Consider the following 24,497-nt stretch of genomic DNA (forward strand, 5'->3'; position numbering starts at 1 on the left):
TGTAAGATTTTTTATTTATTTTAGTTTATTCATTAATTTCACTTATGTATTATTTATTTGTTTTATTTTTAGTTTGATTCATTTCAGTTTTATTTATTCAAGATTATTTTAGTTCTGGTTTTATTTTTATTTATTCATTTTAGTTTTATTTAGTTATTTTAGTTTATTGATTGATCTAAGTTTTTTTTATTCAAGATTATTTTAGTTTTATTTATTGATTAGTTTATTTTAGTCTGTTTTGGTTTATCTTTGTTTTATTTATTTTCATTTATTTATTCATTTAATTTTATACTTATTCAAGAATTCAAGAAGTTTTAATTGACTAATTTCAGTATTTAAGTTTAATTTAATTTTATTCATTTATTTTGATTCATTTATTTTTGTTTATAGTTGTTTCTTTTTTGTTTTTGTTTTTTTAGTATGAATACAAAACTTCCTTTTTAAGTCTAATTATTGCTGTAAAATGAATCATGCAATTAACTTCAATCTTTTACCTTTCTTTTTTCTTCAGCCCTCTTTTCCGTGGGAACTCTGATGTTGACCAGTTAGGCAAGATTTTTGAGTAAGTACTATAATGGTCTAGTAACTCCAACAATCAATTGTTAGAATTGTATTTAATAAGACTGTATTGAGACGCAATTAAAATTATTATGATATTCCAGTGTGGTGGGGGTCCCTTCTCCAGAGGACTGGCCACAGGAGGTGGGCTTGCCACAGAGTGCCTTTTCCCCTCGCCCTCCCCAGCCCATAGAGGACCTGGTTCCTGACATGGATGAGCTGGGCAAATCACTTTTACTTGTAAGTAGCAGATATTAACACTGAGGATATTTTAAATGATTTGACACTAAATGTCATTCAATGAAACCAATACCTTTTCCAGTTCGATACATTTAATCACACAAATAATGTTTTATTGTAAAAAAAAAAAAAATAGAGTATTGACTTCCATTATATACAGTAAATTACTTTTTTATAACAGTATATAGTGTGGTGTTTGTGTGTGTTATAAAAAAAGTCATTTTATATAAGGGACACAAATAGCACATGACTTTTATATACAAGTGCCATAGATTGTGTTTACTTATTGTTTTCTCTTCTCATTTCCTCCCTGCATAGCGTTTCCTGTCATTTAACCCCTCCAGAAGGATATCAGCTTACGATGCACTGTCTCACCCATACTTCCAGAGTCTTGACAGCACCAGCAAGAGCCTGTACGCCCAGCCCTTCCCCAGCAAAAAGCCCTCCCTGGAGGAGAGAGCTGCTTGAAAGGACGTGGTTTCCCACTGTAGACAAAGACCCCCTATGAACTAGTCTTCCATAGCATAACATTACATTGCTGCTTTTAAAAATATCACCGCAACCATTGGTCGATCGTGTTTTGTCTTTGCCCTCACTACTGCCAGCTAATACGGATCAACAATATGCTGCCTGGAATTACGTGTTTAACAATATCAGAAGCTGCTCTCGTCTCCCACCCACCTTCCTCAAAGGAAGTTTGTCTGCTCAGAGGAAAATGTGCTTCTCGAATCTGAAGCTGCATCATGACACTGCCAGGGATCGTCCGTCTGTTTGCATAAATGCAATGTAAAGGTCTAAACTGAGTCTTAGCCGCACATCACTGCCATAAAACAGCAAGGTCTTACGTGGGACCGTGTCCGTCTCACATGGATTAAGCAAAAGCAAAACCACAACTACTGCAAATTCAGGCCCGTTGAACGGAACCTCTTATTTTACACATTAAGATATAATCGCTGATTACCTTTTTTTTTTTTTTTTTTTGGAGCTCTCACTTCCAAAGTCCTCTCAGCCACAGGCCAGGAGGATTTTTTTGTATTGTTTTCCATCACGTTGTTACTTCGCAGTTCAAGCAGGAGAGTGTGGACACATCTCCTCGTGTGACTTTTTTGGATGACTGCATAACCACAGACACTCTAGTGCTCTATTTAATATGGCATTTCATCACAAGCATCCTGGTGTCATTTGAATCGTCCAGGACAGAGCTACCAAACGCTTTGAAGCACTATTTAACACCATATTTCCTTGATATTATAATGTACTTGTATTTTTTTCCTTCAGTATAAATTCCACATCCTGTTCACTTATTTTATTATGTCAGTGTTGATTGTTGACATTTTTTTTTTTTTTGGCATGTTATGTCTTAATTTTAGTGAACTTGAAGGTGTAGGTTGTTGTAGAAAACTCGTTGATACGTATACCAAACAGTCTGCACCCTGTCGTCAGGGATTTAGTGCCGCAACGTAGTCGAAGGATGACCCACGCCGGGTTGCATGTTGAATTTAGGGTTGATTTAGAGCAGAAACAAGCAGAGATGGATAACAGAAATACATGTATGAAAGCGTTAGCGCGTAGTTATGAAAGTCTAGTAAAAGTAGCTATAGAGTTGGCGAGTGTTAAGTTCAAGGTCAGGTTGCGAGATTCGTTCGAGGCTCGGAGAGTAATGTACTATCCCATGTATAACTCATTGATTAAGTCCAGGTTCTTTTCTTTATACGCAATGCTACATCCTTCCATTTCCAGTTTCACTTAATTGTCTGGATAGATCATCACAAAACGTGCACAAAGTCCGCTAGATGGGTCGCTTTCAGTGCCTTCGTGTTTAGCGTGTGACGAACAAGTGGAGGGAAGGAAGGACGCTGCTGTGGAATTTAGCATTTAGCCTGGTGATTCCAGGTGAAGCTGTTTGATGAGGGATGAGGAGCTATAGGCAGGCACTGTTGTACTACAAAACATTCACACAGTTAAAGGGCTAGTTCACCCAAAAATGAAGATTCTGTCATCATTTACTCACCCTCTTGTTGCTCCAAACCTTCTTGTGGAACACAAAAGAAGATATTTTGAGGAATGTTGGCAGCCAACCAGGTTTGGTTAGCATTGACTTGCATTGTATGGACAAAAACAAACACTGAGACTCTTTTTTGTGTTCTGCAGAAGTCAGGTCATGCAGGTTTGAACGACATGAGGGTGAGAAAATTATGAAAGAATGTTCATTTTTGGGTGAACTATTCCTTTAAGCACTGATGCTTGATTCATTCTCTCAGGATCAGTAAACTCATTCTGTCACATTCCATGCTCAGGTCTATTTATGACTAGTTTTAGATTCAACAAGGGTTCAGGTTTTAGCTTAACTGTTAATCTCACAGTAATCCTTATCAATTATGGTCTCAGAGCTATCCGGATAAAATAGTTTTGGGTTATTTATATCGTTCACTTACATTTCCATAAATTTGAACGGATAATGAAACATACAGCATTTCAGCATTTATTATTATTTTTTATTTATATAATAATATTATTAATAATAATAATATTAATATTATATTTTATGTTTTAGTTCACTGTTGTGCGGCAACTTTTGTACTGTTAACATGTTTGATTTCACAAATATTCTGTGATCAGCTAGTCGTTGTCTCAATGCATCAATCTGACAAATTTCAGTTTGCGATTGGTGTATAACGCCACCATTTTTAAAATCTCCACTGAACTGACGTTACGCTGGCACAGCTTTACCCTCCTCGAGATAAGTCTGTGATCGGATTTGGTGATTTCAGAGGGCATTAGATATCAAATAATGTAAACCAATGTAACTGTATGCCTTTATGTTTGTGGGTCTTGTATAGAACTAATCCGTTTTTTGAGCTTGGTTAGTCTGGTGAATAATTCATAGTGTTTTTTAACATTATAAATGTATTAAATGTTAGGCTTTCGAATGTACGACCCATTCTTGTTAGTGATGGAATTTGAATTTTAGCATGACGTCATGCTGAAAAAAATAGCACCTTTGATATTTGCCCATCTCAGTGCTTTTTCCCATGATATGTTTTTTTTTTTTTTTTTAGTGAATCTGTTGTTGATTTCTTAAACTTTTTGTTGTTTGAAATGATTTGCTTTAGTGTTAGTCATTTTCAAAATCTATTTGATTTGTGTAATCGGATATCATTTTAAGCAAATTACGTTACTGCTTGAAATTGCTGGACATTGGTACATAATTTTTGCTCCCTACATTTTGTTCTTATTTATTGACATTTCGTCTTTTTTAGTTGGCTGTAATGCTTCAGAAGGCATTCTGTCAATGTAATACTCAAATTTGTGATTGGACAGTGATGAACTAATGGTGCTACACCTCATGTCACTGCAGACTTGAACAACTGTAATCAATTAGGCAAACTTGTTCTCAAGAAGACAGTAACAATAAAAGTGTCTTTTTAAATATTCTATTATTATATTTTGGTTTCTTTTTATTGTATTTTATTTGTATTGTATTTGACCATTTTTACATGTTTTCCCATTATGACTTAAATAATTTATAATGTACTCCAGACAGAGAAAACTTTGAATTTAAAAATCATAAAGCTGGAAATTTCTATCCATTAAATCACAATAATGTAATATGCTAAATCATCCACCATGAATACGTATTCTAATCAATGTGCACAATGTTTTCATTCTGTTTAGCTGCTGCACAGACACTGTGTAATGAAAATCAATTATTACCATTATAATACGACTCTTTAATGTTATTGTATCAGCAGCTTAATTATTATATTTTATTCATTGATAATCAAGTGTTATATCACTTTAGACTGCATCAAATGTATTTGGTTCATTCTACTTATTCTTTAAAAAAAATATGTAAACTGAGTGGAATGATTTCTATGATGTATCTCTATTTTATAATCATATGTATATCTTTTAATTTCTTATTTGTTGCTCTTTGTTTTATGGATTTGTGTTATCATTTAAAAAAAGTAATTATTTTAGCCATCTTTTAACTGTGCACATTGATTAGAAGTGGGAAGAGTTGGTCAGGGTTTTCTTTTTTCCCACATTGGCTGGAGAGTGATGTTTTGTTTTGTTTTGTTTTGTTTTTGTAAGCACCTAATCTGTGGTGTACATTTTTAATTGTTATTTGGAATTTTATGTTGTAAGATGTGGGGACGGAAAAATGTGTACATGAAAATATTTGTAATTTTTTTTTTTTTTTTTTTTAAATCAATGCTTTGAAAGTCTCGTTCAACTGTATGTAATTCTACTGCTAAATAATTTTGCGTTTTTCTGCTTTAGCATCTTTTTTTTTTTTTTTTTAAGCAATGAAATCGCATGTGGATGTACTGTAGATCACGTGCATGTGACATTAATTTTGTTTAAAAAAAAAAAAAGTTTTGTCTGGTTCATCTAGTCATGATTAGTCCAGTAATGATGGTTAATCATACAGTAAGTAGAATGTATATTCTTTTTTTGATGAAATACTGAAATTCAGTTTAAAATTAATCTCTTTTAAGCTATGTTTTTTCTGTTAAAACAGCACATTCATACATTTAAAGCAGATGCTTGGTTGATAAATTCATTTCATTGAGCTACTATTGTCAGTAAAGTGCAAAGAGTTGTACGATTTTTGCAAGAACCAAATTCAAATGAGAGTGTTGGTCATTGTGCCCTTTTAGGACCATATTACTTTTTTTTTGTCTGTTTTTTTTCTTTAAGAAAGGGTGAATGAAATATGGTAGTATTTTGTATCTTTGTTTTTTTCTGGACTGGTTTTGCTGCTAATGTTTGTCTTAGGCTCTGGCTCCTATATGAGTTTTAATAAACTGGCCCACCTAAAGATTCCAATTTGCTGCCATTGAGGAAAAAAAGCTGCTTTTGCATTTGTTTTATATCTGTATCTGCCTGACGTTTTCGTATTTTTGTAAAATAAATATTCCAGCGTGTAAAACTGGGTTGTGAAATTCTTTGATGAGAGAGAACAAAACGCTTCCCTAAGCCTCAAACTTCCCACATATAGATAATTGTTTTATCATTTTCTTTTAAATAAAATAGGGGGTAATTTGATAAAGCTTGGGTCACAGCCAGTGTTAAAGAAGTATAGTCTATTATAAACCTTAAATGATGACAAAATCCCAGAGTCAGTATCAATTAGCAAATATCAAGTCATTATTGTAAGCATTGTAGTACCAATGGGAAGAATAGGCTTTACAACATGGGACTTCCTCTCAAGATTGGTTGTGGTAAAATTAGGCTTCTCTTTTTAGACACACAGTATGCCCTCTTTTGTGTTCTGCCCTCAGTAGTGTTTTACTACTGAGGAGGAGATGAGGAGGGGGAGGAGGAAGAGGAGGAGGGGGGGCAGCTTTCATATAAAACCAGGCCTAAGATCAACTGTCTGAGGAGTTGTTGTCCCTATCCCTTTAGGCTGAATCACAGTTTAACCTAAGATCATTAGCTTTAGCAGCATATCAGCAGACTGTTGTAGTTCTACAAGTAATCACTTGTAAAAACTTACTTTCAAGGAAAAATTGGTCATTTTATGACATACGCCACAAAGCAAAACTTTGGAATCGGTAATGTTTTGTGTGTGTGTGTACATGTTTTTAAAGTGATATTTAAAATAATAGGCTAATAAGAATAATTTATTACTGTGATGGTAAAGCTGAATTTTCAGCAGCCATTATTCCCGTCTTCAGTGTCACGTGATCCTTCAGAAATCATTTTCATGTTCATGAAACATTTCTTATTATCACTGTTGAGAACAGTTGTGCTGCTCAGTATTTTTTGTGGAAAGTCTTTTTTTTTTCTGGATTATTTGATAATTAGAAAGTTTATAAGAACAGCATTCACTTGGAACAGAAATCTTTTGTAACGTTATAAATGTGAGAAATTAGAGATGGAAGCGCCCTCTAGTGTTCATGTTGAGCACGGCGTGCTGCTGATGAACCGCTAGGTGGCAATTATTCAGAAATTCTCGCAGTACACTGGGAGCCACCGCAAGCACCAGAGCCATGTAAACAAAAGGCTGATTTCATAGATTTTGACCTATAGGTTTTAGGCAAAATATGCAGAAATGGGCAAGCGAGATAATAGAGTGGTAAGTAAAGGTAGTTTACAAACTCGCATCTTCCTAATACTTCAAGGGAAAGCAATCAAGAGGCCTTTAAACCGCAGTGCTAACGCGTCAAAACACTTAGCTAAACATATTAGCCACGTCCACACACAGAATGAATGAACAAGGTTATTAGACATTTGATATCAATTGTGTTATATGTTTGCAGTCTGGCACAACTTGTAAAATGTTAGTATTGCTGAGATAGCATGGCTAATGTATGTGGCTATATGGCTCAGACATGCTAATTCGGCTAACACACATTTAACTTAAACTGTCCTGTTGTACAGAATGTTTGCTGCTGTATTTATGTTGAGCATATGAAAAGTAATACATTATTAATTTAGAAATTATTTTCTGTCAAAGCGAAATAATAATAATATGTAGTATGCGTTTATTTTAGTAGCCTGTAAGTGAAACGTGGATGCTGAATGTTGTGTTTATTAAGCATGTCTTGTGATTGTTGATGAAGTGGATTATGGATCTTAATATTTGATTGTGTTTCAGCCGTACTTGAACCCAATAGCTGCTGCCAGAGCCAGAGGACCTGTTCCCAACTCCGGCCCCACAATTCAGGATTATCTAAGCAGACCACGGCCATCATGGTATGAAGACATGATTACGATGAAAATCGAAGCATCGGGTGTGGATGTATGTGATTTTTAAGATCATATTTCTTTATGCATGTCTCTGTTTGTTCTGTATATCAGGGAAGAGGTAAAAGAACAGCTGGAAAAGAAAAAGAAAGGCTCCAGAGCCCTGGCTGATTTTGAAGACAGAATGAATGAGGTAGAGTTTTTTTTATTTTTTTTTATAAACTAGAGTCAGTGGACTCAGATCTGCTTTCTGGATCTTATTTGCTTTAATTTTTCTCAGCGATGGAAGAAGGAACTGGAGAAAAACAGGGAGAAGGTACTTGGTGGAGGTGAAAAGAAAGAAAAAGACAAGGAGAAGGAAAAGAAAGAGGTAATAGCTAATGTAGAAATCTGGGATCTCATTAATAAAATACAAGTACAGCCAGGTTTTATCCTAAATTGTATAGATTTCATCCCAAGTACTACGTCAAAAGATGGCTTGATAATATTCCATTATGTGTTACAACTTTGCACTCAAATACAGGGCTCCAGACAAAAAAATCAAGTAAGGAGCCAATAAGGCTCCAATAAGAAAAAAACTTAGGTGCCAAATTATTTTTTTTAGGTGCCACAGAATAAAAGTCTTATTTTATTATTATTATTATTATTTATTTCAATCATACCGTCATGTGTTTATGTCTCATATTTTCTTGACTTTATCAGCATTTTAATCCATCTTGTAGATCAGGGGTTCTCAACCTTTTGCAAGCTGGGCCCCACCAAAGCTGGTTCATTGCAGTTGGGGCCCCAGTATTACTAGGCCTAATAGTAGTATCATCTGCATTTTTTACAGAAGCTTGCACGTAGGTGATGTTAATGTTAATGTGAGACCTGAGCCTGCTTTGTCTTGCAAAGATCCTCAATTCTTGGCTCAATGTTTGATAAACATAGCCTCAAATCATCCTCGATTTGTGCACGATTGCGGTATTTCGTTTTGAGTGCAGTCATTTTTGAGAATCCTGCCTCACATAAATATGTCGACGCGAAAGGAAGGAGAATCTTCAAGGCGACGTCACAGAGTTCAGGATATTCCTGCATCAATGCTGCCCAGAATGACGAAAGAGGGCAGGAGCTAAAGCAGAGGTGGGCAAACTACGGCCCGCAGGCCACATCCGGCCCGTGAGGCAGTTGGTCCAAAATAGTTAATTTGATGCAATGTCAGGGGGAAACGTGATTTCTACCGAGGGGAACACTAGAGCCCTGCATTCCCTGGGCTTCGATCGGGCCAATTTTCACGGCATAGTTCAGACGCGAGCCGGGCCTGTCTTAGGCTTCTCTTTATTTTTATATTTTAGACATCCATCAATTAGTGATGAAAAAAATTGCCACGCTGGTGGAAACAACACGAGACTGTACAGTGACTGTGAAGAGCGGCTCGACGGTGTTTAGTGTCCCGCAGCAGCAGAGAGCGCGCCGTCAGCGCAGATGAAGAGTTCTGCTTCAAATACACGCAATAGGCTGAAGCTTGCTGCAAAGCCCCAGCAAACGTAATTACCATGAATGTATCAGGGGGAAATAGTAAGGAGATATTTGAATTATTTACTAATAAACTAGTGTTTTCTGTGTCAATGTCGCAAAGATGAAGATGATGATCCTGACTCGCCATCTCCTCATTAGACGCGCCTTTAGAGAGAAGTGCATCTTCACTGATTATAATGAAAGCGTTTTTGTTATCGATTTGATTTATTTCGTTAAGTGGTAATTTAAAGCTTTCTATAGATATATTTATCATGTCTGTGAGGCATGTATTCGCTGACTTTCGGTTCATTTTTGTGAAGCGCTCCTGTTCAAGAAGAAACGGCGCATCATTGTTTTATTTATTTTATAAAAAGTTTTTTTAATATTGTGAGTGCACACAAATAAAAGTAGACCCTTTACAATTCCGAATGATGTATTACTCTGCTTCTTTATGAGCAAAAATTACGGCGTAAGTTGTTTTCATTGAAAAAAATGCAATTGATTGCGCTGGCGCCTCCATGTCCTGCGCTTTAGCTTCCGCTCTCCACACAAACTACTGGATGCAGCGCACATTTATCTAGGTTTAACCTTTAAACATTGTTATGTGCTTGAACTGTTTTAGTATATCTATAGATCGTATTTTAGGCAAGTCGTGATGATTTGAGAAGGCTAAATTGATCAAACATGGCTATGATCAGCCTGCCGGTCTGCCGCTGGCTGCTTGGTCGTTACTTTAAGAAAGAATAAACTTATCTAACGAACAAAAAAATGTTCCAAACGTTTTTCTAAATTAACTTAATAAAAAAAACGAAACGAAATTTCGAAAATTCGCCATTACATACAAAACTGAACTATTTTAATAGCTGAAACAGTATAACGCGATCGCGACCGAGGGGGATTCTACCGGAACGTGATCTGTACTGAGGGGGACAACAACCCACTTTCCAGGAGAAGAAATGCCAGTGTTGCCTCCTGCTCACGGGCACTGTAACTACCACGCCGCTAGTTTCAGTTTTGCTTTAAATATTTAGTCTGGGTGTTTATAATAAATGTTTTGAATGCCACTGTAATTTTTGTTTGTTTTTTACTTATTTTCATTCCGTTTTCTGTTATTAACACTGCTAAATTTACAGGATTTTCGCATCCGTAGCAAATATTTTGAGGGGTGTGTTTGACAATTGAGAGCCACCAAATGACTAATATGAAAAAACGAATACGACAGTTTCGGACTCAGTCAGGGTGCAAGGACCTTAAACTTTTGAGGCTTGCGCAGCTTCTCGAGGAGAAATCAAACAAATGAGCGCTGTTTTCTAAAGTTTTCTAAAGCGCAGCACACACAAATAAACTAAATTGACATACTGCAGTTAAATTTCAAAATGTGGTGTTTTTATATTTATAACATTTGAATACAGTTCAGCAACATACATCACACGACCTGACGACCAAGAGAGCTGACAATTGACCATCACTAAATTTACCATCACCTCACGATTGAAAATGTGACGCTGATTTCATATGACAGTTCAACAAACAAGTTAATAATATTAAGTCACTTACATTTTAGACGAAATAATTACTGTTTTTGTCTATTTTAGCAGCGAAAATAGATCCGATGAATCCAAACAAAGATCACAGCATAGCGCATCTCACAGCAACACTCAATCGTGTTTTGAATGATTCAGTGTTTTGAACGAATCGGTTGAGTCAAAGATTCAATGACCCATGCACAAACATCTGTCTCATTCTTGATGAATCGGCCGTTTGAACAAATCGTTTGAATGAACGACTCAATGACTCGCTTAATAAAACCGCTTATCACCTGCATTTGCGCTCACTATCGACAAACCAATCAAATTTGTTCAAAACTCTTTTTTTTAAATCAGTCCAAACACATTTTAATTTTTATTCAGGAGTTATATATATACAAAACTATAACTTTTTATGACAGTAGTTTAGTGATAAAAAAAAAAAAATTTTCAGGTTTTTTTTCCTCCTTCCTGTAGCCTACTCGCTGATACTTTTATTAAAAAGTCACAAAGCTTTTTGCGATTACTGGACGGCAAGTGCGCTACAACTAATACGAAGCTCACGCATTAACACAGCATATAGACTAAGATTTTGGTAAGAAGACATATTAGTAATGATTATAAATGAGAATTGACAATATTGCCAATATCCACACAGCTGACAGCTTTACCTGTTGTAGTTTGTTGAAGTTGTGCACGAAATAGACACCGCTTTTCTGCACTTTCACTTGCACTTCTCCGTCATTTTGATCTCTTTCAGCAAAAACTTCACTCGCAAATTAATATTTTTCGCAGTCTGGAGCCCTGGAATACCAGTAATCCAACATCAGTTATGATAAATTGGCAGTCACAATATGTACTAATGATATTATTATTACTATTATTATTATGGTTTGTTGTTCTATTTAAAATGTATCTATAGTTTCATGATTTATCTTTGTGTTTTCCAGAAAAAGAAGGAGAAGAAAAAGTCCAGTAGGGTGAGGAGGGCTCTCCATTTTCATATCTAAAGCAACTGTAAACCAAAAATTAATCGATAATGGAAAAGTGGAATCAAATAATGTCCCATGCTAGATGGAGGGTTTGAATTTTACAGAGTATTTGGCATCCATCTGGCCTGTTATCCGTGGGTCGGCAGATCAGCGTTATGTGACTTAAAATCTAACAAATTCTGCTTTTGTTGTATTTGGTCAAGCATTCCTCATCTTCCTCCTCCTCCTCATCGAGTTCTGATTCCTCCTCCAGTTCTTCCTCAGACTTTGAAGATGACGTAAGTCTTGCTTGTAGTTATATTTATATATACATTATTTGGATGCATTTCTAAAATAACCATACCACTGAATATTCTCTGTTCTTCTGCCTTTTCAGGATGATAAGAAAAATGTGAAAAAGAAGAAAAAGAGGAAAAGATCCTCTGCCCGACGAGCATCTGATGACTCTGACACCGAGTCAGAGACTGATAGCAGGGTATTTTTTGTTTATATCTGCAAGGGGAAAAAATGACGTGGTTTAAATAGATCGTTCCTGCCAGTTAAAGAAGTATCTGGCTTAACTGAAACAGTGTTGAAAACATTGAAACATTTGCTTTCATTTATATTCATTTCCAGTGCTGAAATAAATTAACATAAAAGCTGAATTGCTGGTGATAATGAAGAAATTTGTCAATACTTGTGAGACTGAGTTCTGATGTCCTTTGTCTCTAGGAGTCATCCAAGAAAAAGAAGAAGAAACTGGATGGAGAGAAAGACAAGGTAGTCAAGACTCATTTTAAGACATTAAAGAAATAGATCACACCATAAAAGACTTGTTTTTTTTTTTTACTTCTGTACAACTACTGTTCATAGTATCATATAATACCCCTTATCTGTCAGGTAGTGACTTTTTCTTTTTCTTTTGGTAACACTTTAGAATAGGGAACGCTTATTAACTATGACTTTTCCCTCAATAAATTCCTAATTTTCTTCTTATTAATAGTCAGTAAGTTAGTTTTTAAGTTTAGGTATTAGGTAGGATTAGGTATGTAGGATAAGGTCATGTAGAATAAGGCATTAATATGTGCTTAATTACTACTAATAAATGGCTAATATTCTATTAATATGCATGCTAATTAGCAAGTAGTTAAGAGACCTTAAAATAAAGTGTTCCTTTTTTTTTTTTTTTTTTTATGCATTTTTTAGTGTCTGAACTAAGGTACACTACCATTCAAAAGTTTGGGGTCAGTAAAGTTGGTTCTAAAAAAATAACTAATAATCTTTACAAAACAAATTAAATTAAGAAGTAACAGTATTAACATTTATAATGTTACAAAAGATTTCTGTTTCTAATGAATGCTGTTCTTTTGAACTTTTTATTTATCACAAAAAAGTATCAGTTTTCACAATAATAAGCAGCACAACTGTTTTCAGCATTGGTGATAATAATAATAATAATAATAAATGTTTCTTGAGCATCTAATCACCATATTAGAATGATTGTTAGATTGAGTTTGTAATAATGTTTTACAATATTACTGTTTTTATTGTATTTTTGATCAAATAAATGTAGCCTTTGTGTGTGTAAGAGACCTTTTTTAAGAACATGAAAAAATAATACTGCAGTGTATCGTATCATGTATTAAATGTTGTTTGAAAGGATGAAAAGGACGGCCGAATGAAGAGGAAAGCTGAAAGGAGTCATTCAGAGTCCTCAGACGAGTCTGATGTAGACAGAGATGTAAGAGTGTGTTTAAACCCTCTGTGACCTTAATATGTCATTAAATGGTTTTAACACAGCAAAAACCATGTGACGTACTAAACTCATCTGTCAATGTGTTCGTTTTTAGGCTGAGTCTAAAAAGAAAAAACACAGTAGTGAAGAGAAGGAGAAAATTACAGTAAGTCTTCCAGTGTCATACTTAAAGTGGATTGTTTTTTGTCCACATGAGGGCGGAAATGACCGAAGATGCTACCTGCATCACTTCTAGAAATGTTATTCAGAGTGGATTTGCTAAACAGAACTTCAAAACGATTTTATCTCTTTATCTATTTACAGGACAAGTCTAAGAAGAAAAAGAAAAAGAAGAAGCATAAGAAACACAGCAAAAAGAAAAAGAGGAAGACTTCTGGCTCTGAGTTGGATTGAAGGGCTAGTGAGTGTGGCGTCCTGCACAACAGGCAGCTGGAATTCGGAGTGGGAATTGAGACTGAGCTCTTCCGGACTGTGGGGAAAAACCCTTTAGATATTTGTCTAAGTGACTCTTAAAAGTGGGTGCTTCTTAGCACCGTGTGGCTTTGTGGCAGACTTGGATGAGAGGATCATGTGGTTGGGGAGTTGAAAGGGGTGTGGGGTTCATTAAGTCAGGTTTGTGTTTGTTTTTTAAGCAGATGATTCTCAGTCCAAATAAAGGTCATTTACACCACTGGCGGCCCTGTGTACAGTATCTGTGTGCTGATGTGGATCTGCATGAGAAATGCTGCTTTTGAGGTTGTAAAGGCAGCCGATTTGCATTAAATATTTCTAGAAAATTCATGCTTCTGTGTTTCCCTATGAAGCTGACAATGGTTTTCTTTCTGTGATATTAGAACGAACCTGTGTTTCCTGCACTGATCTTCAGCGGCATGGCAAAACAACTATATTTTACCCAAGTTTTGAATGTGAGTTCACAATTTGTTAATTGTAATGTAATAAAACACCACAAAAAGAAGGTAAAACTGCATAAAATTCTAATTTACAAATACACTGTTCAAAAGGTTGGGGTTGGTAAGATCTGTTTTTAAAGAAGTCTTTAATGCTCACCGAGGTTGCATTTCTTTGATCAAAAATACAGTAAAAACAGTTCTAAAAACTTGTGCTGCTTAACATTTTTGTAGCAACTATGATATTTTTTTTAATTCAGATTCTTCGATGAATAGAAAGTTCAAAAGAACACCATCATCTTTATTGACACTTTTGATCAATTTAATGTGTCCATGCTGAATTAATCTATTAATATCTCCAAACTTTTGAACAGTAGTGCCTATATATATTAATCCTATGATACATCAGTCTTAACATGGGGTTTATGAACCCCTTTTATTAACCTTTTGTTCTGGTAGAATTTCTGCAAATGACCTTTTGAAGTGCTGTTTTAATACTAGCTGTGGACTTAAATGACACTTTTAAGGTCAATTCTGGCTGTTTATCTCAAGCTTTACTCCGTCTTTGTGTTTGACGATTCTTGAAAACATTGTTTTGTGTCTTAAGTCATGCATGGATTCAGGCGAAACTTTGCATGTCTGTGCATTGAATGACCCTGTGTCTGTCTGGGACTGCGCTGGTTTCACACCTGTTGCAGTGTGTGTGTGTGTGTGTGTGTGTACAGCAACTGTTCAAGTGAACTTTCCTCATGTGATCTGAAACTGTGTGCTTAAGCTGTGTATATCTGCAGTGAATGTGTATCGGTGAGACTGTCTCTGGCCCTCAGGGTGACAGCAGTGTTTTGGAAGCTGGGCCAGGTGTATGTGTCCAAATGGATGTGGGAGGGGCCTCAAGCAGCTTCTCATTTCCCTGGCAAATACTGTCACCAGTTCCCTTTTCTTGTCAAACAGCTTCTAGAGATTATATAGCAGAAATGGAATGTGTTGGAGTCGCTATGTTTCTGCTCATGTTCACCTTTTTTCTAATCTTTCCCGGTAAGATGCTTTTTATTGATTTTTGAATGAATGGCAGCAGTAATGTTACACACTAAAACTTTAAATAGAATATTTTTTTGGCCAAATATATATGGGGTTAAGCCAAAGGCAGTCAATGTTTTGGGATGCCATCTAATTAAATACATTTCTAGAGTTTGAAGTTTGCAGTAAAATAAATGTTTGTTATTTAAAATGTCATTCAAAGTATTGTACATATCTCAGAAATAGGATGGAGGGATACTCTGGAAAGCATGTCATTTAAATATTTGTTTGTAAATATTATTTGCTATTGATGACTGTTGACTTTAAGCAAAAAACAACCACCTCTGCACATTAAGATTATTTCAGGTAGCAAGGTGGTATAGAACTTGAAAGAGTAGAACTGTGGTTTGGTTTTAATTCTGTAATTCTGAAATAGCGTGGGGATTACTTCCTGCATTTGGAAATTTTCACTTCCATTTTAAAATTTTCAGTGGAATATATTCCCACCGTAACCTCAGTTAGCAAACAAAGGTATATACAGTGTATATATATATATATATATATATATATATATATATGTGTACCTTAAAATGTATCATATATTTTGGTTCATTTCAAACATTTTTTTTATTAATTATTTCTAATTAACTTGTGAGATGCTATTCCTTTTTTTGTTTTTGCTAAATGAAATTCGTAACGTTTTAACATAAGGACAAATTGTCCTATCGTGATTGTAAAATTTCTGTTGTCTTATATTACAGTTTTCACAATTCCATTTCAATCACCACACAAAATGCTATATATATATATTAGAAAATACATTATATTTATGAATACAAATATGTAACACATTTCGAGATTAAGATAAGACATGACAAGACATATATGACTCACAGTCTTATGGCAGACGCTTCCTACGTTTAGCTTTTTGTGTCACATGCTGCTTTAAAATTACACGCAAACATTGGAGGCTTATTGGATTATTCACGGTCAGGCTTTTGTTCATTTTCCAGTCCACTCATTTGTATGTGCATTTTGGTTGCAGCATAAATGGCCATAGTGGATTATCATGGGGTGTGAATAGTCTAATGTTTAGTTTGTGTTTGGGGACGCATAAGGAGTCGCTCATTTGCTTGTTGGTGTGAATTGCTCAATTCCTATCGCCTATTGTGGTGGTGGAGTAAGTGCACTGTTGCTATCCCCGCAATAATCCTCACCTTGTTTGGAGACAATAAGACCAGAACAGGCCAAGCGCACTCATTAGTGATGTATTCATTGCATAGTATGTCGTAAACACAGGCTCGCTTTTTGCTTCCACCGAATCTGCCCTCTGGTCCTTTATGCGTGCAATAGGGGTGTCTTTATTTATTATTTAGCGCACAACACGAGCCACGCAGTCATCTATTGTAATGCACAACACTGACTGTCAGCAGGCCGGCAGAAGCGAGTAAAGGGGGTGGAGATGTCCGTGTCCGGGTAGTTAAGAGGCCTGAAAGCGATAAAGAGGGAGGAGTATGAAGGCTGTTTACCTGCTTGCTGCCTACCTGCCTGCTGCCACACGGCCTTGCCTAGCAACGTAATGCAGATTAACAGCTGTCAGTTAAAACGGGGCCTCCACGGCCTACGTTCATTTCATCCATGCAAAAGAAATCTTATCCTTAAGTAAATGAGATACATCAAGAGTTCAGTTCAGTCCAGTACGTTATCTCCCCAGCATCATGGGAGCTTTGTTCTTGCGATCAGGTCTCCATGACTTCATGCAGTGCGTGCAATGCTTGAGTGTTTGCTCACAGGCCTGTTCAGACAAATTAGAGAGAACTTGATGTTTGATTACTATCATTCTGAAAAGCCGATAGTCAATATTTGCTCAGGCAGGTATAGGATCAGGGCAAAGGCAGTGGTGATTAAACTGCAGATCTGTGTATGGACTAATTAATGATGTGGATAAAACCAGTGTCATGCTGGAATTGCAGATTATGTGAGGGATGTCTTTCTCTGCAAATTTTCTTCTGTACGGTTAATTTGAAGTGTCCGTGTGAACCGCAGGAAAAGAAAAGCTGCTCAGATTAGCAACGGATTTAGATGAATGTTTTAATCAGCAGAGTCACTGTTAATGAGAAACATTGCAGGTTCTTCTGCACAAATGACCAAAAACATTAATATTGAGAATTTGAGGACTGGATTGGCTCTTGTAGTGTACTTGGAAAATATTGAAAGTATATTCTCAAAAACCTGTACTTGCAGATAATATAATTTTAAGGAAATTAAAGGCTAAATTTACTTTCATGACTGTTTTCTAATTCTAACAGACTTGAGCACACTTTTAAAATTAGAGGTCAAATTAAAGGTTTTACTTCAAAGTACATTTGAAATCATTGTTTTAATAATCTTCTGTTATTCTCTAAAGCATGTATGCTTATTATTTTTATATTATATTTATAGAATAATTGTTATATTTATAACATAAAATAGTTATACGTTTATTATGCAATGTAAAATTTTTACCTGTAGTGTGTTATTACAATTTGCATTTGAATTAATATATTTTAAATGTACTAAGCTTCATCATTTCAAATGTGTAAATGATTACCAGTAGTAGTCATTTTGAAATTGCATGCTTTTTAAACAAGAGTTGTGAATCTTTTACTTACAAAAACTGCACCTCTAAAATAAGTGATGATTTTTTAGCCCTAAAACCTAAAAGAGAATTGTTATATAATGGCATGTGAACTTGTAGTTGCACTCCTTATGTAACTTGTTAGCATCAAGTGTTGCTAATGCACACAGTGGTTTCAAACTTCACTTTTTAAATGACTTTGTGCAACAAAATAGGCTATGCAATTTAAGTCAATTGACCTTATTTTAACCATAAATCAAAAACGGCTATTCTTAACTTCCTTAGGAAATCCATGGTGACTTGGCCTTCGATTTGACCTACAATGGATGTCATGACTGAATAGCTCTTTTAACATTACACAAAACTGTTTATATGTGTATATGTAGCTTATTTCGAGTCATTAAACACCACTCTCATTTGAACAGGTACGGAATCTAAATGCACTGAATGCGTTTCACTGCAGCCCACACAGCATGGCAAAGTGGGGGACTCGATGCTCCTCAAAGTTGAGACTCATTTTGATGTCCAGAATGTGATGTTCCAGGGGTCCTGGTGCAAGATTAAGCCTAATAACACTCTTTTGGTCACTTTCGACAACATAAAAGCCATCCTAAATCTGCGCCTAACGAACCGTCTGGAACTCAGTTTGCCTGATATCTCACTCAAATTTGAGCGTCTATATGAGGACACACAGGGAGAATATGAGCTGCAGATCAACATCATCTTCCCAGGAATTCCCAGTCCAGTTGCTATCACAAAAAGAGTGACAGTCACAGTCAGCGGTAAGAACGTTTGAGTGTTATGAGGGATCTCATTTATGACAGCTGTTGATGTTAGTGTTGGTTACTAATGCTTTTAACATCTTGTGAAGCTGTTTTTTTCTCAGAGTAAAGTCAAACAAAATTGTGATTCATACCTCACAATGGCGATTTAATTTCTCACAGTTGACCTTATACCTCCCAATGTGATTACATAAATTTCAGTAACTAAATCGTGCTATGTGCCATGTGATTTTGCGCAACTTTGTTTCTTGTAATTGCGACATTTAAACTCAAAATGTGAATTTTTATCTCACATTTTGAACTTCATATTGCGCAACTGTGACTTAGTTTCGTGTAATTGCAACTTTTAAACTCAAAATGTTTTTTTTTCACATTTTGAAGTTTATATTACGCGACTGTGACTTTTTGTGTAATTGTTAACTTTTAAACTCAAAATGTGACTCTTTATTTAACATTTTGAACTTTGTTGCGCATCTGACTTTACTCTCGTAATTGCGACTTTATTCACCTTATTTTTCAACGAAAAAGTGAGCTATTTTCTATGAGTGTGTAAGACTTCCTGTGAATAACTAGAAGAATAACAGTAAAAAGTTTAGTAAACAGTAAAACTGTTTGTGCTAGAACCATACTAATATACCAATAATATATTTGAAATAATATGATAACAAATGCCAGTTTCTAATATGAAGCAGCACAACTAACTTTTTTGTACAGTTAAAATAAATGACATCGGAAGTTAGAAATGGCCACACCCACTCTTACGTTAAAAATAAGGTGGATATCTCTCCATCTATACATATATCAGAGTATTTCTTTTCTTGTAAGTACTTAATTTAATGTCTTCTCTGCTCCCAGTGCCTGTGTCCATGCCCGTTATTAATAAGACCCCAGAATCAGAACTGGTGGAAGACAGGGACAATGTGACGCTGACATGTTCTGTTGAACATGGGACAAATGTTCAGTACAAATGGCTAAAAAACAACATGGTGATTGGTCGCAGTGAGCGGCATACATTCTCACAAGATTATGGGACACTTGTTATTAACCCTATCAAGAAAGAAGATATCGGTCAGTACATTTGTGAGGCCCAAAACCACATTAGCAGTAACCTAAGCAAACCGGCTGAACTCATTGTTTTCTGTGAGTATCTATTATACTTTCTGACTTCAAGCTCATTTATCATCTGTTATCATCCCATGTGTAATTCATTGCTTCGTTATTGCACTCTGTCCAGCAGGTTCCTCCTGCAGCCTGAGAATTACCTGCTGTTTGCATTATTACTCAGACGTTAAACATGATCTGTTCTGATGTGTCATTTACCAAAAGTCGATCTGAAATATGAATGTGGATTAAGACTTAATTTTTCCCCTGATTAAAAAAGTAGTAATAAGTAATAGAAAATTCCAATGATTGTTTAAAATGTTAAAGTTTTTGTAACATTACCTAATTTTTCAGATGGGCCTTATAACCTGGCAGTAAATTCTGAACAAGGTCTGAAAACTGAAGGGGTGTTCATGGTGAACTCGGAAGAACTGGTCTTTTTTGAGTGCATTGCGGACTCCAACCCTCCCAACACCTGCGTCTGGATCTCTAAGACGAAGAACAGCACAGAGGTTCTCATGATTGGACCACGGTTTGAAGTGAAGCCGTATGAATTAACACAGGGTAAAGAGTTCTTGTGCAGGGCATTCAACAATATGACTAAGAAGCAGGACGAGACCAAGTTCACACTGTTGATGACCACTGGCAAAGGTATGTTTGCAGTCACTGTTTTAAATCTACACATTAGTCCTCCTCATGTCAAAATAATGACTAATTTAAAAGTCAAACTTCAAATTATTTTATTAAATTCTTCTGACCTAATCATAACAAAGTAGGTTGACATTGTTGAAGTTAAATATTACTACTTACTTTTAAAACTACTAGTACTACTACTATATATATATATATATATATATATATATATATATATATATATATATATATAATATTTAGTAATAATAATACAAAATATATTTAATAACAATAATAATAGTGGCGTTAGTGTTTTAAATTTTTTATTCCTTTGTTCCATCCATTGTTAGTCTGTATGGTCGTGGCAATTTTTTTTTTCTTTCCAGTTGCTAAGCGCAAATCTGTCCCACCTGTGATTAAGTCTTGCTGTTCCACTGTAAAGTAAATAGGGGCTGGCACCTGCCCTTATTGTTTACGTTGTTACAGGCAGTGAATTTTGGTTCAGCGTGAATACAGAATAAAAAAAATGCAAGCATGCAATGCAGGTTTTTGGTAGTTTAAAGATGAAGATTAAACCAGAAATTATTTATTTTAAAATATACAATGCAACTAACACTGATATCGATTTGTTTCCAGGAAAAGCAAAATATAGCCAGGAAGGGAGCGCGCTGTCTTCATTGACTTTCATTACAATCTCTTCAGTCATCATCATAGTGTGTATGATGTTTGTGCTCCTAAGAAAGAGCTGCCATCCAAGAAGAAGTATGATTTCATTATGATTTTTAAAGATATTCAGGCATCACCTTAATAATGTGCCATTTGAACAAAATGAATTATTTATTAAATCAGACCCCTTTAAAGCTTTGTGTTTGCCATCTGTATGCTTAATGCACTCCTAAATGTTGTCAAAATTCACTGTTACTGGATATACATGGGTAAAAATGACTCATCTTGTACTACACAGATTTCAAAAGCTCTCTAGAATGAGTATGTCACTCATCCATTTAACTAAAGTCTAAAATACAAAAATAAAACAACAGATTTCAGTTTCAACTGATTTCGAAGGGGTCTTTAATCTTTAAATCAGGTTATATTCAAACGAAATAATTTAAAATCATTCAATCATTTTAATCGATTGTTTTATCTTTTTCTACAGTGATAAAGACTATCTACAGGCGGTAAGAAAAATATTTCTTGTCTATACAAACATCTGAGAAATACATGACACATTTATTTATTTATGTGAGATCACTGGTGTATTGATCCTGTCCTCCAGGCCAATGACAGAGCAGAGAGGACTGCACCGCTCTGGTAGGTTTACTGCATGTGTCGGACTATAATATACCTGTGTTGTTAAGCATCGATGTGTACACTACCTCTCTGTGCAAACAAACTCCCCAAGCCCATTAACATCACAACTACTATAATCATATCTGCCTGGTTTCTGTCAGCATACACTATAAACATATTTTCCACCTTGCTGGCTACGCACACAGTCACTCTCTTTGGAAAATGCATAGGATATTATCAGTGACTTGTGTGTTAGTGAACTAAAAATGATTCATACATTGTTTAATTATTAGTGTGGGAACAAATTGTTTTAAATGCGTTACATGATATGGATGTCAATAGAAGTTAATGGCTAATTAAGTTATTACAAATAACAAATTTAGCTTTGTGTTATAATATACTGTATATTCACTGATCTGATTAATATACTTGCAGGTCATGAAGATGCGACTGAAGACTTTGGCATTTATGAATTTGTCTCTGTACCTGGGAAAATGGACTCAACACAGGTGAAAAAAATAAAATAATCACTTGCTATTTTGCATGAGCAGTTTTGCCCTAGAACAGTTTGATATTTCTCCTCTGTGTTTTCCAGGCATCCTGCAGGTCTCTGACACGGCTGGATTCAGTCAAAGATTTGCATACCACCATCTATGATGTCATCAAACATGTGCCTGAAACTCCAACACTGAGTCTTTTGAAATGAGAGAGGTGGATGGTCATGACCGCACGGATGTAAAGATGAAAGGAGTTTCACTATTTTTTTTCCTGCCAGTTTTTCTCTCTACAGTCACACATTTTGTTTTACGCACTTCTTTTGTTTTACACACTGTAAAAAGTGCTAAGTTGACTTAACTTAAAAAAATCGAGGAAACCCGTTGCCTTAAAATTATTAAGTAAATAATAATTAAAAAAAAAAAAGTTAAGTGAACTTGACAATTCACTTAACTTATTTTTTTAATTATCATTTCCTCGATTGTTTTAAGTTAAGTCAACTTAGCACTTTTTACAGTGCAGTTATTCGTTTTTATACTACTTGAGGTCTGAAAATCATACATTTATAAACTTGTGCTGAGCACTGAAGTTTTTATTGTCTTAAAAAGAATATATAAGAGAACTATGAGATTTTTTTCTGTAGCAACATGCTTAATGAAAAGCTGAGAGTATTTATATATAAATACGGTCGTCATCTAACGTTGTTGTTGTTGTTTCTGCGTTATGAATGTAAATATGATGTATGCATTTTGTATATGAATCTGTATTTTTTTTGCACACTAACAGCGTATTCTGTAATATTGCTCATTACATTTTCAAGATGCCACATGCCCGTTCTATATATTTCACGGGTAGCAGTTTGTTGAATGTAAAACAGACATCTTCTATCTGTTTTGTTTTCTATGTGTTGCACCTGCACCTGTTCAAACCAGTTTAAACACAGATGGATGCTCCATAATTTGAAAATAAAGGTTTTACAAATATTTTTGCATTCTTTTCATTTCTTTAAGTAAATGTAAGATATAATAAGATATGTGTCTTTATTTTTTGTATAATTTGTGAAATGTTGATTTAGGCCTACTTTTTAGAATTTAGCTCTCTGACTATATTATGTTGATGTGAAAAGTCTCTTTTTGCTTATTTGTGCATGCTGAAATGTCTAAAATGTCTAAAAGATGAATATTAAAATTTGGTAAGTATTGCATTGAGTCTTTCTGTGCACATATTAAGCTGATAATTTTAAATTCGGGGAGTGCTGTTGCTGGGTATTTTAACCAGTGGGATTGTCTGGTATATATTACTGGAACAAACACGCAGTGCTTTATAAAAGGAAGATTTATAATATGACTATGTGTTTATTTTCTCTGTTTCAAAGGAAGAGCAGACGCATTATATCAACCGCTCAGCTGCCTGGAGGGAGGTGCCACTCCCTTATTTGACAGGGAAATTTTCAGTGATATCAGCGGTGCTTTATTGACGAGAAACACTCGATCTCTTATGTGTGCTCACATCAGCATGAACAGCCAGTTGGAAGGGCTCGCTTCTAACTCCCACGCTAGAATATTTTTGTCAGGTAGCAAATATTTTGCTGTAAACTTTTCTCTGAACTGAGATGTAAAAGCCCAAAACAGATGAGGTTTTGTGGCTTTTTCCAAGAATTCTTGACTCATTTTATGTTATGTGTCTGTTGGACCTCAAGTGCAGCACAAAATGGAAAAATATGGAAATATCTAATAATGGTCTCTACACCCCATTATACAAATATTATTACTTTCTCAGAGGCATGCCAGATTTTTAATTTGCTTTAAATGTAAAACTGATAAAAGCATGAGAACCATAATTTTGTCTTCAGAGTGCCACTAAAACAAAACAAAACAAAACAAAACAAAAAAACCAAATATGACAAAAAGTTGACTTTGTGAGAAAAAAGTGGGAATTATGACATTAAAGAAAGAACATATTTATGACCTAAAAGATAAAAGTTGAAATTCTGAGATGAAAAAATACAAATAAAGTTGACATTGTGAGATAAAGTCATGATAAAAAGTCATAGCTATGAGAAAAAAAGTATAAATTATGTAAAAAAAAAAAATATATATATATATATATATATATATATATCACTTGAAAAGTCAAAATTATGACATGAAAACATTTATGACCAAAGGAAAAAAAGAAAAGCTAAGAAGTCATGATAAAAAGTCATAGCTATGAAAACAAAAGTATAAATTATGTTAAAAGATACATATATATATCACTTGAAAAGTCAAAATTATGACATGAAAACATTTATGACCAAAGGAAAAAAAAAAAAGCTAAATTATGACTAAAAATTATAAATTATTTTTAATGATATAATTTCTGCTTTTAGGTCATAATTATTATTTACCAAAGCATGATTTTTCTTATATTGCGGAAATGGGCTTCCATA

The 24,497-nt window shown here is 34.9% G+C and overlaps 3 protein-coding genes across 3 annotated transcripts in view; all 3 read left to right on the plus strand.

The window, feature by feature from the left end:
* Nucleotides 1–5,728, plus strand: part of cdk6 (cyclin dependent kinase 6) — a 38,909-nt gene extending 33,181 nt beyond the window's left edge. The window contains exons 6-8 of the mRNA XM_058754147.1: nt 512–562; nt 663–798; nt 1,117–5,728. Of these exons, the coding sequence (XP_058610130.1) occupies nt 512–562; nt 663–798; nt 1,117–1,266 (337 nt within the window). The 3' untranslated portion in view covers nt 1,267–5,728. The remainder of the gene's footprint in view (nt 1–511; nt 563–662; nt 799–1,116) is intronic.
* Nucleotides 5,729–6,729: 1,001 nt separating this feature from the next.
* fam133b (family with sequence similarity 133 member B) lies at nt 6,730–15,087 on the plus strand. Its single transcript, XM_058754108.1, has 12 exons — nt 6,730–6,883; nt 7,406–7,503; nt 7,609–7,687; nt 7,775–7,864; nt 11,468–11,497; nt 11,713–11,787; nt 11,886–11,984; nt 12,221–12,268; nt 13,149–13,229; nt 13,339–13,389; nt 13,548–13,979; nt 14,078–15,087. The coding sequence occupies exons 1-11, from the start codon at nt 6,860–6,862 to the stop codon at nt 13,635–13,637; spliced, it is 765 nt and encodes a 254-aa protein (XP_058610091.1). The 5' UTR covers nt 6,730–6,859; the 3' UTR covers nt 13,638–13,979; nt 14,078–15,087.
* Nucleotides 13,973–23,051, plus strand: hepacam2 (HEPACAM family member 2). The gene is made up of 10 exons (XM_058754107.1): nt 13,973–14,149; nt 14,959–15,166; nt 18,191–18,547; nt 19,403–19,687; nt 20,003–20,299; nt 20,918–21,043; nt 21,438–21,459; nt 21,558–21,592; nt 22,007–22,080; nt 22,167–23,051. Exons 1-10 carry the CDS (start codon nt 14,114–14,116, stop codon nt 22,275–22,277), a joined length of 1,551 nt encoding a protein of 516 aa, XP_058610090.1. The 5' UTR covers nt 13,973–14,113; the 3' UTR covers nt 22,278–23,051.
* Nucleotides 23,052–24,497: the final 1,446 nt, after the last annotated feature.

This window comes from Onychostoma macrolepis, chromosome 19 (genome assembly GCF_012432095.1).
Source record: "Onychostoma macrolepis isolate SWU-2019 chromosome 19, ASM1243209v1, whole genome shotgun sequence".
In the NCBI taxonomy this organism is placed as follows: Eukaryota; Metazoa; Chordata; class Actinopteri; order Cypriniformes; family Cyprinidae; genus Onychostoma; species Onychostoma macrolepis.

Coding starts and splice junctions, on each gene's coding strand:
- fam133b (XM_058754108.1), top strand. CDS start 6,860: ATGGGCAAGCGAGATAATAGAGTG. Junction 7,865..11,467: donor AGGAGAAGGAAAAGAAAGAG/GTAATAGCTAAT, acceptor TGTGTTTTCCAG/AAAAAGAAGGAGAAGAAAAA. Junction 11,985..12,220: donor AGTCAGAGACTGATAGCAGG/GTATTTTTTGTT, acceptor CTTTGTCTCTAG/GAGTCATCCAAGAAAAAGAA.
- hepacam2 (XM_058754107.1), top strand. CDS start 14,114: ATGGCAAAACAACTATATTTTACCCAAGTTTTGAAT. Junction 18,548..19,402: donor AGTGACAGTCACAGTCAGCG/GTAAGAACGTTT, acceptor CTCTGCTCCCAG/TGCCTGTGTCCATGCCCGTT. Junction 21,044..21,437: donor GAGCTGCCATCCAAGAAGAA/GTATGATTTCAT, acceptor CTTTTTCTACAG/TGATAAAGACTATCTACAGG.